Raw genomic sequence first — 15,568 nt, 5'->3', positions numbered from 1 at the left:
AGAGAGAGAGAGAGAGAGAGAGAGAGAGACAGAGACAGAGAGAGACAGAGACAGAGAGAGAGAGAGAGACAGAGAGAGAGACAGAGAGAGAGACAGAGAGAGAGAGAGACAGAGAGAGAAAGTATGGTCACATATTGAAGATAGAGGAAAAAGACTCTTTCTATACTCCTTCTCCCAAGAGTGATTCCTTCTCAAGGAACTCAACTCTTGAACTAAAATCCTCAGAGGACTTAGAAATCTTCTACCCCCCGTATCAATATGACACCTAAATAGCTGACAATAAAATGACTTACTTCTTTTATATATATCTCTAGAGATGTGACTTGATCTTTTCATCTAAACACAACAAATTTCACACGTCAGTATATGTTTAACATCAAATGTATAAAACATTAGAAACCCCACATATTAATTAAGGGTTTATTCACAACTAATTTATACATTTAATGGATTCAACTGAAGTGTCTGGACCTTCTTTGATTATATTAATTAGGGACAATGTGGAATCCCACTCATACAAAAATAAAATGATTATAATAATACTTCCACTATCTACCAGACATGGTTGTATAGAGGAAAGTGTTCTGAATAGGTTCATGTTCTTAATAATACCAAGAATTGTTAATCACCTCAAAAACTTCCAGTACCCTTTATAAGGCTGAGTTTATTCTTACATGAATAATTATTTTTCCAATTTATGAAACATAAGTTTTATGGGTAGTTAGTTAGATAGTACAGTGTGTACTATCTATCTGGTGATCTATTGAACACCGGAGACAGGAATACCTGAGTTTAAATCCAGCCTCCAGACACTTGCTAGTTGTATGACCCTGTGATTGTCATTTAACTTTTGCCTCCCTCACTTTACTTATCTGTTGTATGGTGATAGAACCTACCTCTCAGCATTTTTGTGAGGGTAAATTGAGATAATATTTCTAAAGCCTTTTATAAACCTTAAGGCATGATATAATTATTATCTAATACTATCATTTAGCTAGAATATTTATTTTGACCAGCTGGTGTTACAATGAGAAAGGAATAGAGCCAATCCTATGGCAAGAAAAAAGGAGCAAAGCTGTAGCATTATAGATGACATTATATTATTTCCCTTGTGGGTATGATGTGGGTTCCATTGCTGTTGAGAAGACCAAAGAAAGAATTACATAGTTGGGTTGGCAGCAGTACAATTATGGTATATAGAAGTTTAATTCTCTTTCCTCTTCTTTCATCAATATTCAGTAATATTCCTTACAAAGTAAGATAGAATTTCAGGGCAGCTAGGTGACTTAGTGGATAGAGTACAGTGCTAGGCATAGAGTTATGAAGAGTTGAGTACATATTCTACTTGAGACACTTAATAACTGTATGGTTCTGGAAAGACCCTCTGTTTGCCTTAATCCATTGGAGAAGGAAATGACAAATCACTCCAGTAGCTTTCCCAAGAAAACCCCATGGATAGTATAGTTCACAGGGTCACTAAGAGTTAGATATGACTAAACAACAATAAACAACAAGAAGAGCTCCACCTTCACTCTCAAGCACTCCTGGGGAGTTTTAAAAAAATCTCCATGTTTCATTCCCATATATACACATTGCTAGTGCATTGCTATTACATTTTTGTTAAAAAAAATATATATATATATACATATATATATATATAAATCTCATTTAGAAAGGGTTATTTGTGTACCTGTACTTTATTATTTGTATCTTTTTTAAAAATTGGCCTGCTAATCACGTAGGGGATTAACTTTGGGTGTCTCAGAAACATTCAAAGTCATCAACATGTGGAAACTCATTTTTTTAATGAGCTATCTATTCTTGGCATGTTGTTGAGCATTTATGGCATTTTTTGCTATAATCTAAAGTTTATATCTTCCAAAAAATAGAAGTAAATGCATTATCGTTGGACACAACTATATTAAAACTATGATCTTATTGTTTCATATAAACATATTGACAAAAATGAAAGAGAATACTCAAATTAGATTGCAGTGCTATTAGTTTAAAATATTCCAATTCATGTAGATGTGCTGGTGTCAGTGGATTTTTTTAAAACAAAAACAAAAACAAAACAAAACAAAACACTTTAGCGCCATGCCATTTCACATTTTTTAAAGAAGACCATGAATAATATTTTAAGCATTAAAGTGATATAAGATGTTTTTAATTTATTTTCTTACATTCATATAAACTTTGAGTAAGGCAAAGTCTTGGATTTCATCTCCTTTCAAAACAAGAATCATTATACAACATTCCTGAGAGATTATTTTTTGGCTCAAGTACTTCAAGTGACAGGAAGCTCATTATATTAGAAGCTATTTACTCAGATATTTGGCAACTCTCATTGGAAGATCATTGTCTTTTACTTTGAGGCTTTGATATTATTAGTATTGCTATATTGCTCATGAAATAAGATTGACATATGTATGTATGCAAAAGTCTCCAGTGTATCTTAGCTTAAAAATAATTCAGTTTTAAATGGTACATTGTATAGAAGGATAATTTAGTACTTTCAAATTTTACTTTTGCCTAACCTTAGAATAGTGTTTTAATATAGTCTAATATTTTCACTGAACTCCCAATTCTGATTTATTAGTAAAATGTCATTGGTAACCCTGGGCTCTCTCTATTTGTATTCAAGTTCTAGCTGGATCCCCAGTGTTGGGAAAGACTCATATGTAAACTGCTAAATGAACTGTATATGCACTTATGTGAGAATCAGCCTAGCTAAAGATGGACAGCTAGCTTGCCAAATAGCTTGCTACTATTTCATACTTTTTTAAAAAGCCACAGCTCTTCACTGAAAGGACAGGTAGGTGGCAGAGTGAGTAGACTGCTGAGGCTCAAGTCAGGCAAGTCAGGAAGACTTATCTTCCTGACTTCAAATCTGACCCAGACACTTACTGACTATGCCACCCTGAGCAAGTCATTTAACCCTATTTATTTTATTTTCCTTATCTGTCAAATAAGCTGGAGAAAGGAAATGAGAAACCACTCCTGGATCTTTGCTAAGGAAACCCTATATGTGGTCATAAAATATTGTACATGAGATTGAAGAACAGTTCCCTTGAAGACCAATTACTCAGATCTGGAAGGATCAAATATGTACCTTCATGAAATTATATATTCTGTATTTGGTCTAAGTATTAATTAAATGGTTAATTAATTAATAAGTACATATCATGTGCCAGGCAGTAAAAGGCCATTGGATATAAAGACAAGAATAAATCTGTTTCTGTCCCCAAGTAATTTAAATTCTTTGGGACTGGACATGTCTAAACAAATGAATACACATATGAGGCTATTGAAAGCATACATACTTCTAAGATATAGAAGCAAATATTCTTCTATTTTCATTTTTTGTATAAAGTATAATTTTTTTATGGAAGAGTATGAAAACATTAAATGCAATGTGTAAAGTTTTGTGTAACAATAACAAAGGAAGTTGGTTTCTAAACATATGAAAATGATATTCTGCCTATACCAATAACTTGCTTAACAGAGAAGATCATATAGCACATTTTAAACAGAAATAATACAAAATAAGAAAATGTACCCTAATTAATCAGAAAAGATTTCTCACTTTAAATATCACAAAATAATAGCAAAATAGCATCAAATAAGCCAAATAACATGAAATATACATTTTGTGTTCTTGGGCAAAATCTTTAGAAATATGGAACAGTATGAAAATTCTTTAAGGAAGGTAGAAATAGAGAAGAGGGTCTTTACAGAATGTCATTTCTTTAAGACAGTGTCCTATTTGATTGAGGTCATTCAATCAGACAAGTATCTACTTGTCCTTTCCTAGGAATCTGAGAATTGTTTCAGAGGCAGAGACAAATGAAACTGGAAATCACCAAATCTATTGGCTTTTTTCTCAACTTTTTTTCCTTAACTTCTCGGTAGCAACTGGAACTTTTCTCAAATCTTCTTTGGTTATCCTCTCCTTCTCTGGCATCTCTTTAATTGTTCCTTTTCACCCTTGAATGTCAAAATTTCCAAAGGTTTTGTTCTTTGCCTTTCCTCCCCCTATCTATACAATTTCTATTTAGTGACCTCTTCTGGATTCATCTATCACTTGTATACAGATTATCCCTAGGTGATGGGTTAAATTATCAGAATGTGGCTAAGGTCGTTCATACAAACCCATGCGAGGGCATACACATTCATACCACACTACACTGCACCATTCTTTCAAACTCCAGACTTGCTTACTCAACATTTCTACTTAGATCTGCTAGCACTTCACATTCAACATTCTCCTAACTTGATCCTTTTCCTAATTAAATTACTTCAATACTTCCAGAATTCTCCTAGTTACCCATTTTTGGAAATCTGACTCATCATTGTCTTCCCACTCTCCCCCACCTCTTCCCTTACATTTGGTCCTTCACCAAATCCCAGTGATTGTCTCTGTAATTTTTAAAAATATTCACCTACTTCTCTCCTTCTCTCCTGCCACTCTTCTAACTGGATCTTTAGTTCTCCAATGGTTCATCACCCCTAGATAGCCAACCACTTGGCAATGCTGTCTTCCTGTCATGACATAATGCATTCTCCACTTTCAGCACATTTTCTATTTTTTGCTTTGGGAACAGTAATCAAATGAATACTATTGTTTCTGGAAAGAAGGCATAGTTTGATGTGCAAAATCCATGCACCCATCTCTGGCCATCACTCTCTTTTTCTTCTTCCTTCTAGCAGTTTTTTAAGGTGCTGGGCACTGGGAATATAAAGATGAAAGTATTATCATCTCTCTTATCAGAGAGGTTTCATAATATGTGGGTAGATGGCAGGGGAGACATATATCATGATGCAACAGGAAACTGGTTACTGATACTAGTACTTTTGAGCATATAGAGAATGTGACTTGTACAATTCCTCAAATTCAAAAGGATAGGCAGCTGGCTACCAGGAGAGTGATGACGAAATGTAAGTACTTTAATGAAATATTGAAACGCACAGAGACATTTTATAACTGCTTCCAGTCTGCAAATCACTTGGTTCATTCTCTGTTATTCATGATATCAAAACCTTCAGCCTGGCATAAAAGAATACCCTGATAATTAGTTTCTTTACCTGAAATCTATCCTTCCTCTAATCCATTTTATATCCTGTTTGTCAGATAATCTAAAATATTCATAATTCATAATTATGATCATATAACAATATTGTATAAAATTGTTACTGGCTATGAAATATGTTCCATGAACTTTAAGACCTCTGGCTCCAGTCTATTTCATCAGCTTTTTCTTACACACTGATTTGTTTACTCTGCATCCCAGTTAAACTAGAGCACTCTCAATTTTCCATGCTTCTCCACCTCTATGACTTTAACTAATGTTTATAGCTACTGCGATGCCTTACTTACTTACCATCTCTAATTTTTGATATTGTACTTACACCTCAAAGTTTACATCAAATTTCCCTTTCAGGGAGGAGAAGAGGGAAAAAATCTTTCCATCTTCTTAACAATAAAGAATATATTTTACTTTGAATTTATTACCAGGGGGTCGGTACCATTAGATGACCATGTTTTTATTATTATTTTTGTATGTTATGTTACTAAATCCATCTTTTTGAGATCAAGAATGATGTTTTCTTTTTCTTTTTTTAGGCTCCTCATTCCTTAGCATATTAGACTTCCACATACTAGGTGTTCAGCAAATGTTTGTTGAATTGATGATTGAGAAAAGAAGGACAAAATTCAAGGCTTAAAGAAATATATTATAAGACAAATGTAAATGATGGGCTACTTTTGTCTTTAAATAGAAGTGAGAAAGTTGGAGATCAAAAGGACATGAAATCTAAAAGGGAAAGGAAATATCTCCAGTGAAGAGTGAAAGAAAATAGGAAAGGGTAGGTAAAGGTGTAAAAACTTGGTGAGCTCCAAAATTTTCCCTACCATTAGTTCTGTTTAAAAGTGTTCTCTATAAAAGAATTTTTCTTTCACAACAGCATATTTGCAGTTTAGATGGGATCATGACATTGAACTTCTTAACATAGATCAGCTACTTCCCATTATTTGTAAAGATCTTTTAAATGACTGACAGTTACAAAAGAGATTAATTTCCACAGCTAAATTAGGCTGTACACAGAACCATCCTCAACCTCAATACCTAAATGAATTTTAATGTAGAGAAAGAATTCAGAGATAAAACTATGGAACTAAAGAATAACAGACTCATTAGCATCATGAAAGCAGGTATGACCTCTTACCAACATTCCAAATGCCTTCAATACCAGTACAAAATCTAATCGAATTTTTTTGTTCAGATGAATGTTCAATTCAGTGAAACCCAAAGGTAGGTTCTGAACTATCTATTCACAAATGATAGGAACATATGAGTGCATATAGCTAAATTTATTTACAAGTTTCACTCTGTTGTAGTTATTCCCATTCTCTTGTCATTCAATTCCCTTGATCTTCCTAAAATTAGCAAATTTTCAGTCTCTGAAAGAAGTGTCAAATATCCTTGCATATTTAGCTTGGCTAAATCTAATAAAATAATAATGATAAATATAATATGCCAGGTATTGTGCTAAACATTTTTCAAATATTATTTCATTTGATCCTCACAAAACTGGGAGCCAGATGTTTTTATTATCCCAATTTAATGTTGAGACGACTTAGGCTGTTTAAATCACTTGCCCAAGATCAGGTCCTTCTGACTGATTTTGTAAAACATTGTATTAGGAGGCAAAATGTAATATAAATCATTCTATACTGAGAAACAAACAAAAACAACAAAATTAATATGCTGATAAATCACAACATTCTTTTGATTATAATATCAAAAAATATTAAAATACATTTTATTTTTGTCCCATCATGATGGATAGCAAGCCTCAGGAACACCACCTAGGACTCTGCTAATTTACACAATTAATCCAGAGATGACTTTCCTGGGTACCAACTAATTTCTCTTTACACATGGCTATTTCTACAAATTTATATATTTTTTAAAAAAGAAAATAGCCATTAAGTATTTGTTTCATTGCAACAATGTCAGTGGGACCAACAACAGTAGCAAGAACAAAAACAATAAAAACCTTTTATGTTTGTTTTAATTTTAGGACAGCTAGATCTGAACAGGTAAATCTTTGCGTAGATCTGTTCAGAGTTTCCTATAGATCTTCTCACAGCATTATATACATGCTTCCAGCTAGTTGTAATAATGATAATATCTTACATTTATATGACATTATGTGATCAAAATGCAAATTTCAAAAATGAAATGAAAACTTTTTTCCATAGGATGTGTCCCAGCATGGTCTTAAATAAATTTCACATAATATTTCTACTCAAAATTTAATGACATTACTTTGTTGATGAAACACTTTTGTATTCTAACTCCAACTGTTATGGACATTTCATGGATTTTAAGGTCACCACTATAATCCTTTTTTTTTTATGTTATAGTAGATCAGAATGGGAAGAACCACTATACCAACTTGTAAACCAGAATAATGAACTCTCAATTGTGATTATAACTTTGAATTAGATGATACTTATATAAGTGAGGGTGAAGTTATTGAATTTCTCTATCTCTATGCATAGAAAAAAATTTTCAAATTTACCAATAACCAAGATATTTAACAACATAAAAAGAATATATATGTACATTCAATCACAATACCAAATAGTTCTCTGTCAAGCATGCTACAAATTTAGAAACACACCAGAACCTTACAATAAAAATAAAACCAAGAGAATTTCAATCCATTTATCAATTTACTAAGTGATCAATAAATTATTCTTATAGTTACCTCTCTGGGATTGTAGCAATAGAAGAGTAGGATTAGAATATTTGGACAATACAATACCTTTTATCCCCAAGTAAAACCATATCAATTAGTGAGGAATCAGTAAACTTATCATTCAATCAGAAAATAAATTTTGCCAAAATTATCCAGCAATTTGCTCATGGTCTGTATTCAACCTATTACCTTAGTTATTGGCTAGATGCTTATTTAAAAGACTCCTCAGAATATTTCCAATTATAATTCAATTGATTCTGGACAACTTTGCCAAAATATTTTCTGTTTTAGTAGGAGAGTCTATTTTAATTGATTAGGCCAGAAAATGAACAATTACTAAATTATAATTATGGACATGCAACAAAGCTATATATCTCATCACCTTTCTATGGTAAGTAATTTTGTTTAAAATATTACTATACTATACTAACACATATATTAATTGAAAAATTTTGGATTTTTATGTGCTTCTCTAAATTCAAGTTATATGATCATGTCAATACTATAATCTAAATAAAATAATTAATATGAATGAAATGAGATCAAGAATAGAATTTCTATACCTTCTTACCATGGCTAGACTCGTCAATGAGCTCTAGTGGGTGAAATGGATCACATTTTATGGTCTATGCTGAATCTATTTCCATCAGCTTTGCTAAACCCTAAGTCTATACTTAAACTTAAAAAACAAAAGTTACTCACCCAACTGAGTCTCCTGAATTGTCAGTTTGCTTTCCAGAGGGTACAAAAGCTTTGGTGGTTTATCAGTCAGTGGAGCTAAAAAGGAAAAAAAAAACACAATGAGATATAATTGTTTATATATATATATATCTATATATATATATGCATTTATCTGCAGTATATATAATGCAGTTTTTCTTGTCAAACTAATCTGAAAGTATTGTGTCCAATTACTTTAATTAAGTAATGGCCTTCTTAATGGAATCAACAGTTCTGTTAGGTAAATGGAATTACAATTATATTAAATACAATTAAAATATTGTACTTCCAAGCTGATAGCCAAATAATAATATTGAACTCTCTAAATAAGATTAAATAGTCCTTTGAAATATTTTTAAATCCTTAAGCAAAGAGGTATTTAATTCATACATTTCTTTTTGGGAATCCCCATAATTTCTTTTTCTAGATAAACATAATAAATATAACAACTATAATAAATATTAATAAAACATAACAATGTAATATAATATGATAAATATATAAACTTCTGCCATAAATCTAATATGAATTCAGTGAATGCTTGTTGATGATGGTATCTTAGTCCTCCAACTCTTCAGCACAGACTTCTTTATACTCAGCTTTACTGTTTTATAATTATGCCACTCAATACTCTTATTATGTTCTCTCTAAAACTTCCTTGTATGAATTGAGTAGTGAAATGACATTGTTTTACACATACCCGGCCATAAATCCCAGTAATATATTTCTAAAGTGATTTCCTTCCCTCAAAATGAATCTTTTAGTATTGTTTTGCATCATAAGTTTTATGTTTATTTACCATTGCTTTGCTTGATAGGCTTTCACTGGGTGTAAACTTGACAGTCTCTGCTGTTAGTTTTGTTCATTTTATCTAGGTATTAGGTCTAAAAATGGATGAACTGTCTATGACTTTAAGTAAATTATTTGTTTTCAGAGATCAGTGAATATTTCACTCTTGTGTTTACTTGAGTAACTGGAATATAGACAACCAATTATCTTTCATTAAGCTTTGTTTTCTTGCTCTGATTTAATTATGTAGGTCCTTTGAAACCTACCATAGCAATTTCCACTTATCAAGTATAGAAATGATCAATTATGGGTAGCTGAACTAAATGTTTCTCCTTTGAGGACTTTCTCCTTTCCTCACCAGCTTGGCAATGGCAACCTAATTGAGGTTCAGAATTCTGATCTAGATAGTAGGGTCAGGATTTGGCCATAAGTCCTCATATATAGAATAACCAAAAATGAAAGCTGAACCACCAAGTATCTTCCATTGGCTTAATAAGAGGATTGTTTGGATCAGGTGAAAAATCGTTGTAATTGATTGGAAAAACTGAATTTTTAAAAAACTCTTCCTTCTATTTTAGAATCAATTGGTTCCAAGGCAGAAGAGTGGTAAGGGCTAGACAATAGGTTTTAAGTGACTTGCCCAACATCACACAGTTGGGAAATGTCTGAGGCCAGATTTGAACCTAGGACCTTCCATCTCTAAGCCTGGCTCTCACTCCACTGAGCCACCTAGGTGCCCACCAATCTAAACCATTTTCAAACTAATTTAGGTCATAGTTGTAGGAATAATAATGAAAATTGAATGGAATCAAGTATATACACATTCTTACTTGAAACATTCTGAATTTGTATTAATTTCTATTTAGTAATGATTAAGATAGTTAAGATGATGAAAAACTGGTGGAGGTGTTGAAATTGTAATTTTTATTAAGGAAACTGGGGCAATCTATTACCCCTGGATTCATTCCACTGTTTCCTTATAGATCTCAATGGACCATTTTAATCTTTTCTACTGAAAAGTTAAAGGATTTTTGCAAATCATTTCACATTAGCAGTTTATTCTCTTATTTTCTGAAAATTATACTTTTATAGGATATTGGAGTTAGAAGAAACTATTTTGTACGTAGATTGTCAAGTTCAACCACCTCATGTTTCAGATGAAAGAAGCAAGGCTCTGAGACCTGAAGAGTCTTTCTAGGGTCAGGATAAGGCTTCTGAGATCCTAGAATCTCAGTTTATGCTAATGAATCTCAATGTAGACTAAGGTTATATATTTACAAGACTTAAAAAGAACTGGTTCATCTTGTCTATTACAATTTTAGTATTAAATGGATTACCTGCAAGACTATTTTATTTTACTATAGATAAATTGAAGGGAAATTACTGAACAGTAAATATGTTAGTTTAAATTAATGAGGAATATAATTTTCTAAAAAAAATGTAATAGCTATTTTTCCTGAAAGATATAAAATTACATCAATTCAACTGCATACATGCATATCTCCACACACACACATGCCTACATGGATTCATCTATATGGCAATATAGAAAGTTCTCTTTCTCTTTTGCTCTCTTTCCATATATACATATATGTTCAAAAATGTAATATATATAAAAGCAATTGACAAAGTACATTGTATAACTAAGATATGGATCTCTCTATAAAGAGATCTATATCAATTGAGATCTGTGCCTGTCTATTTATTTATTTCTACATCTCAATTATAAAATATCCTTGGATTCTTACCCATATATCTGAGAAAGTCAATAGTCAAAAAACTTTTATTAAAAGTGCCTACTATGTCAAAGCTATCCTACTGAGGTTATAAATAAGAAAAAGGTAAAATAATTTCTGACCAGAATTTACAAAGTAATGGAGGTAAGGCAATAATGAAAAGGAAGCTGACAGGGCAGGAATGCCACAGGGGAATGATATTCATGAGTTGGAAACAATCAGGCATCTGATGGGAAATGGTTAGTTGGAAAAGTCTGAGGTTTCTATAAAGGGAAATTTTGGGAGGAGTTTAATAATCAGTTCTGAGATGAAATAATATCTGTTCCTGGCATGTCATATAGAACAGTGGAAGTGAAGTCAGAGGACCTGGTTTCAAATCTAGACTTTCCAAAGGCTATTTTTTAATCTTAGGAAAAGTAGAACCTATCATGTGCTTCAATTTCTTCAAGTGTAAAATAAAAGGTTTTGGTTAATGATCCCAGTTCACTTTCAGTTCTAAATCCTAAGACCTTTTTTATATAAGCATTTTTAAACAGAAGAGTAATTTATGGAATTTAGCCATTAAAATGATTTTCTTTTCTGCTTGAACAGCCTTTAATACTTATGAATGGAAAGTTCCAAGTAAGTCAGTAGTTGAACTATTGGATTAGGCAAGGCAGTAAGTATAAAAGCTAAGATTCAACTGTACAGTTACTCAAGGGTGAACAAATTTTGCCATTACAATTAATGAATACACATCAAGGTATTCACAAATTCAATTCTTGACACAGAAAACCAAATTTTGTGGGGGGAAAATGAAGCAATGGGAAAGAAAAAAAACTGTCTTAAATTTATTTTTACCAAGCCCAAGATATGTTTGAAAGAAATTTCAAGAAAATTATTCCAAACAATTAAAATCAAGTTATTTATATCAGACAATGAGCCTGTCAACTAGCAAACAGCAGACCTTTGGAACTATTTCCTCTATGTTTGTAGAACCTATGATCTTTTTCATATGTAAGCATATGTAAGGCAAAATGGTCCTTTTTCTCACCAGAAATAAGAGAGGATGGCTCCCATATTTTCCAAACTATCTTAGTAAGAGAGTCCTTATAGTTTGTGGGCGTTTCTAGATCAAAGGAGACAATGAAAGGAAAAGCAAAAAGAGGAGGATATTCCCCAGGTGGTGATTCTTCCCACCTTCTAGCCATTCTGAAATGATTCCGTGATTCCCCCGGGCCAGGGATTCTCTCCTGCTCACAACTAAATTTCCAAACTAAAACTAAAACTGATTCCCAAATGAGTTTTAGATGCTTATGCACTTGACAAAAGACATGATTTGAGAACCTATTCTTTCATGTAATTCTGCTGACACATTCTCTCTTATAATTTACATTTTAAGACAACCTAAAAGTAGTTGTCTTTTATATCTTGTAGAAATCTGGGTGACCTGGAGCCCCCCAAATTCAGAATTATGTTTCATTTGTGCTTTCCTTGCTATGTCGCATATTAATATTAATTTCCATTAATGTTGCCTAGACTTTGTGATATCAACAGAAACTGGAAGCAAACTCATTATATAAAAGAATATAAAAAAGCACATTGAAGGATTGTTAGAGTATTTTAAAAAATTGTTATCCACACCCCAGAAATATCAAGGTTTTCCTCTCCTGTTATATGTGAATTTCACAAATCAAGGATGGTTGTGATTGACAATAAGGAAGGACAAAGAAACCAAATGAATAGGTCCTTAGTGGTAGAAATTATGGTCAGAATTCCAGAGGATAGTGAAATATACCATTAGTTGTGCCATAATACCATAACTAATGGCTCCCTTAATCTATATAATGTACTAAAGAACAAAAGTAAACTAGTTTAAGCAATTATCTCTACCTAGGTAGTATATAAATGGTTTCAGCCTATTTTCTAAGCTATGAATATAGTTAGGCAATTCAGATAAGCATAAAAAACTTAAAACCATTCTTATAAATCAATTTATCTATATATCCAATCATTTTTATATACTAGTTCATTAACTTACAAATCTTACACTAATGAGGTATTCATCAATACTACCTTTGGCACTTGGAAACATTGAGGTGGGCTGATATTTTGCTGCTATTCTACCCATTAAAGCTGTAAAAAGTGGCACTGTCCAGTTCCTCTGACATTCAGGATAACAGTTCAGAACAGTATGATACATGACAGGAGTAGAAAGAAAAATAAATTTGGATTCAGAGGACCAGAATGGGTTTGAAGATGGACTTGGCCACTTAATGAGTGGGATCTTGGGCAAAATATTTAGCCCTTCTCAACTTCAGTTGCATCATCTATAAAATAAGTGAATTAGATTAGATCATATTTGAGGTCCTTAGGAGTTCAAAATAAGTAGTTCTATAATCCCATTATACTAACAGAGAACCATTCAAAGGAACAAATTATATCAGATGGAATAATTAGATAAACAGTCATTAATTGAAGCTGACATATGGAATCATTGTAGATCAATCTTTAGGAAGCAGCCATGCCTAGTTATAGGCACTGAAGCAGCATGACTACAGATTGACAAGTGCCCTAAAGGGAAAGGCACAGACACCACCTGCTACCCTCATTCTAGGTCCCAGATGATGGAGTAATCAATAGAGCTAATCCCAGAAACTCCACCATTCCTGACCCGCTCAATGACACCAAGAATCCCTCCAGGTTACAAATATTTCTCTTCCTTTGCCTTCCTTTGTCTACAATGAAAAACATCATCCAGTATCTCAAAATGAGGAAGTGATTTTTAAAAATGAGGAAATTAGGCAAAGCGATTACTGTTTGACTTATAGAGACCTAGGTTTAAATATTAAGTAATAGAAAATTATACTTCTATAGTTGAAGAAGATTCCCACCTTCAGATTCACCTATACTGATTAAATCAGAAATACTTTGTGTATCTCAAAATAAAGTACCAATGTTCTCAAAGCCTAATTTAAATAATATAGTTAATACAACTCAGAAGAAATGTTATTCCAAATGTCTGAACCCTCTTGCCAACTGTGTGATTGCACTACATTTATTTACTCAAGGTGCTCATATACATGTCTATATTGCTTCTTCTTACATTATCTATTCAATACATATAAAAATAAATCAGTTTACTGTGTTACTTTCATTGTTACTAAAGTTAATAAGCTATAATGTTAATTATATTAAGTATACCTTAATTAAATTAATTAATTAATTAATTTGTTTGTTTGTTATTAAAACCCTTCCCTCTTAGAGTCAATACTGTGTATTGGCTCCAAGGCAGAAGAGTGGTAAGGGCTAGGCAATGGGGGTCAAGTGACTTGCCCAGGGTCACGCAGCTGGGAAGTGTCTGAGGTCAGATTTGAACCTAGGACCTCCCGTCTCTAGGCCTGGCTCTCAATCCACTGAGCTACTCAGCTGCCCCCTATCTTAATTTAATTTAAAAAGTAAAACAAAACTATTTTTCAATTCTATTCTTTGGTTAATAGTATTAGTGCCATGAAGATGTAACATATTAAGTAGAACTTTCCATAAATTATGCTCTAGTTCAACTTAAGTATTTCTCAGTACCTACTGGGTTAGGGCAGGAAGACAATTTTTCAGTGTTGAGTTTCACCAGCTTTAATTTGGTTTCTGATTTTAATTTTGGATTATTTGTTCTTTCTAGAGTGTCATAGGATTACACAACATTTTATTATACCTTGATGAATATCTCCAACAGCTAACGAAAAGGGAATATTCAATAAACATTCAGAAAATATCCCCAAGTATATAAAAAAAGTATATGTAAATATGTGAGCAAATTAGGCTTAGATATCAGGTTAATTTATTTTTTCTAATATTTAATTCAGTTTTGTTCACTGAATTAAAGAGAACTGTGAAAGGCTCAAGAGAAAATGGAAAGATATGAAAAATATAGAATAGAGTTGCATATTAAAACCAAATCAAACAAAACATGAATTTATAATCAGTCAACAAGGATCTTATAGGCAATGAAGAGATTGTGACCTGCATTATTAGAGAAAGTAGAACATTAAGTTAGTTATAGATCCATGATTTGATGGAATTTTAAAAAATAAATTATTTCCAAAATTATTGTCTATCATATTATTAACTTGCTGTTTGATAATCACATAATCATGGAAATAAGAAGGAAAAGTATGCTAAAATAGAAACCCTATGTAAACAAAGGAGTAAAAGTATACTTTTTCTCATATTATGTTGAATAATGATTAATAAGTATGATTAAGTAGATTAGTATTCCAACCACTGTTTTGGTCTCTGTCATTATGGAAAGAAATGCCACCAGCGTTTCTAGAGAAGATATACTTTAGGAAAAATACCTTAGGTAGAAAGTATATACCCCTATATGCAATGGGAAAGTATACACTAAATTAACCACAATATCATTTTGCCTTTCTTTCTTTCATTAACAAACATTATTGAAACAAGAAATTCTACAGTCTTGGAGTTACAAGAACTGTAGAACAGCCCTAGAGTTGCAAGTAAGGCAGTCAGTTGGCACAATGGATAGAATGCTGGACCTGGAGTCAGTAAGATTCATC

The 15,568-nt window shown here is 32.3% G+C and overlaps 1 protein-coding gene across 1 annotated transcript in view; it reads right to left on the bottom strand.

The window, feature by feature from the left end:
• IL1RAPL1 (interleukin 1 receptor accessory protein like 1) overlaps positions 1-15,568 on the bottom strand; it is a 906,599-nt gene that overhangs the window by 340,538 nt on the left and 550,493 nt on the right. The window contains exon 5 of the mRNA XM_044669211.1: positions 8,470-8,544. Within this exon, the coding sequence (XP_044525146.1) occupies positions 8,470-8,544 (75 nt within the window). The remainder of the gene's footprint in view (positions 1-8,469; positions 8,545-15,568) is intronic.

Source organism: Gracilinanus agilis, chromosome 3, assembly GCF_016433145.1.
Source record: "Gracilinanus agilis isolate LMUSP501 chromosome 3, AgileGrace, whole genome shotgun sequence".
Classification (NCBI taxonomy): domain Eukaryota; kingdom Metazoa; phylum Chordata; class Mammalia; order Didelphimorphia; family Didelphidae; genus Gracilinanus; species Gracilinanus agilis.
This window is presented reverse-complemented; position numbering and strand designations above follow the sequence as displayed.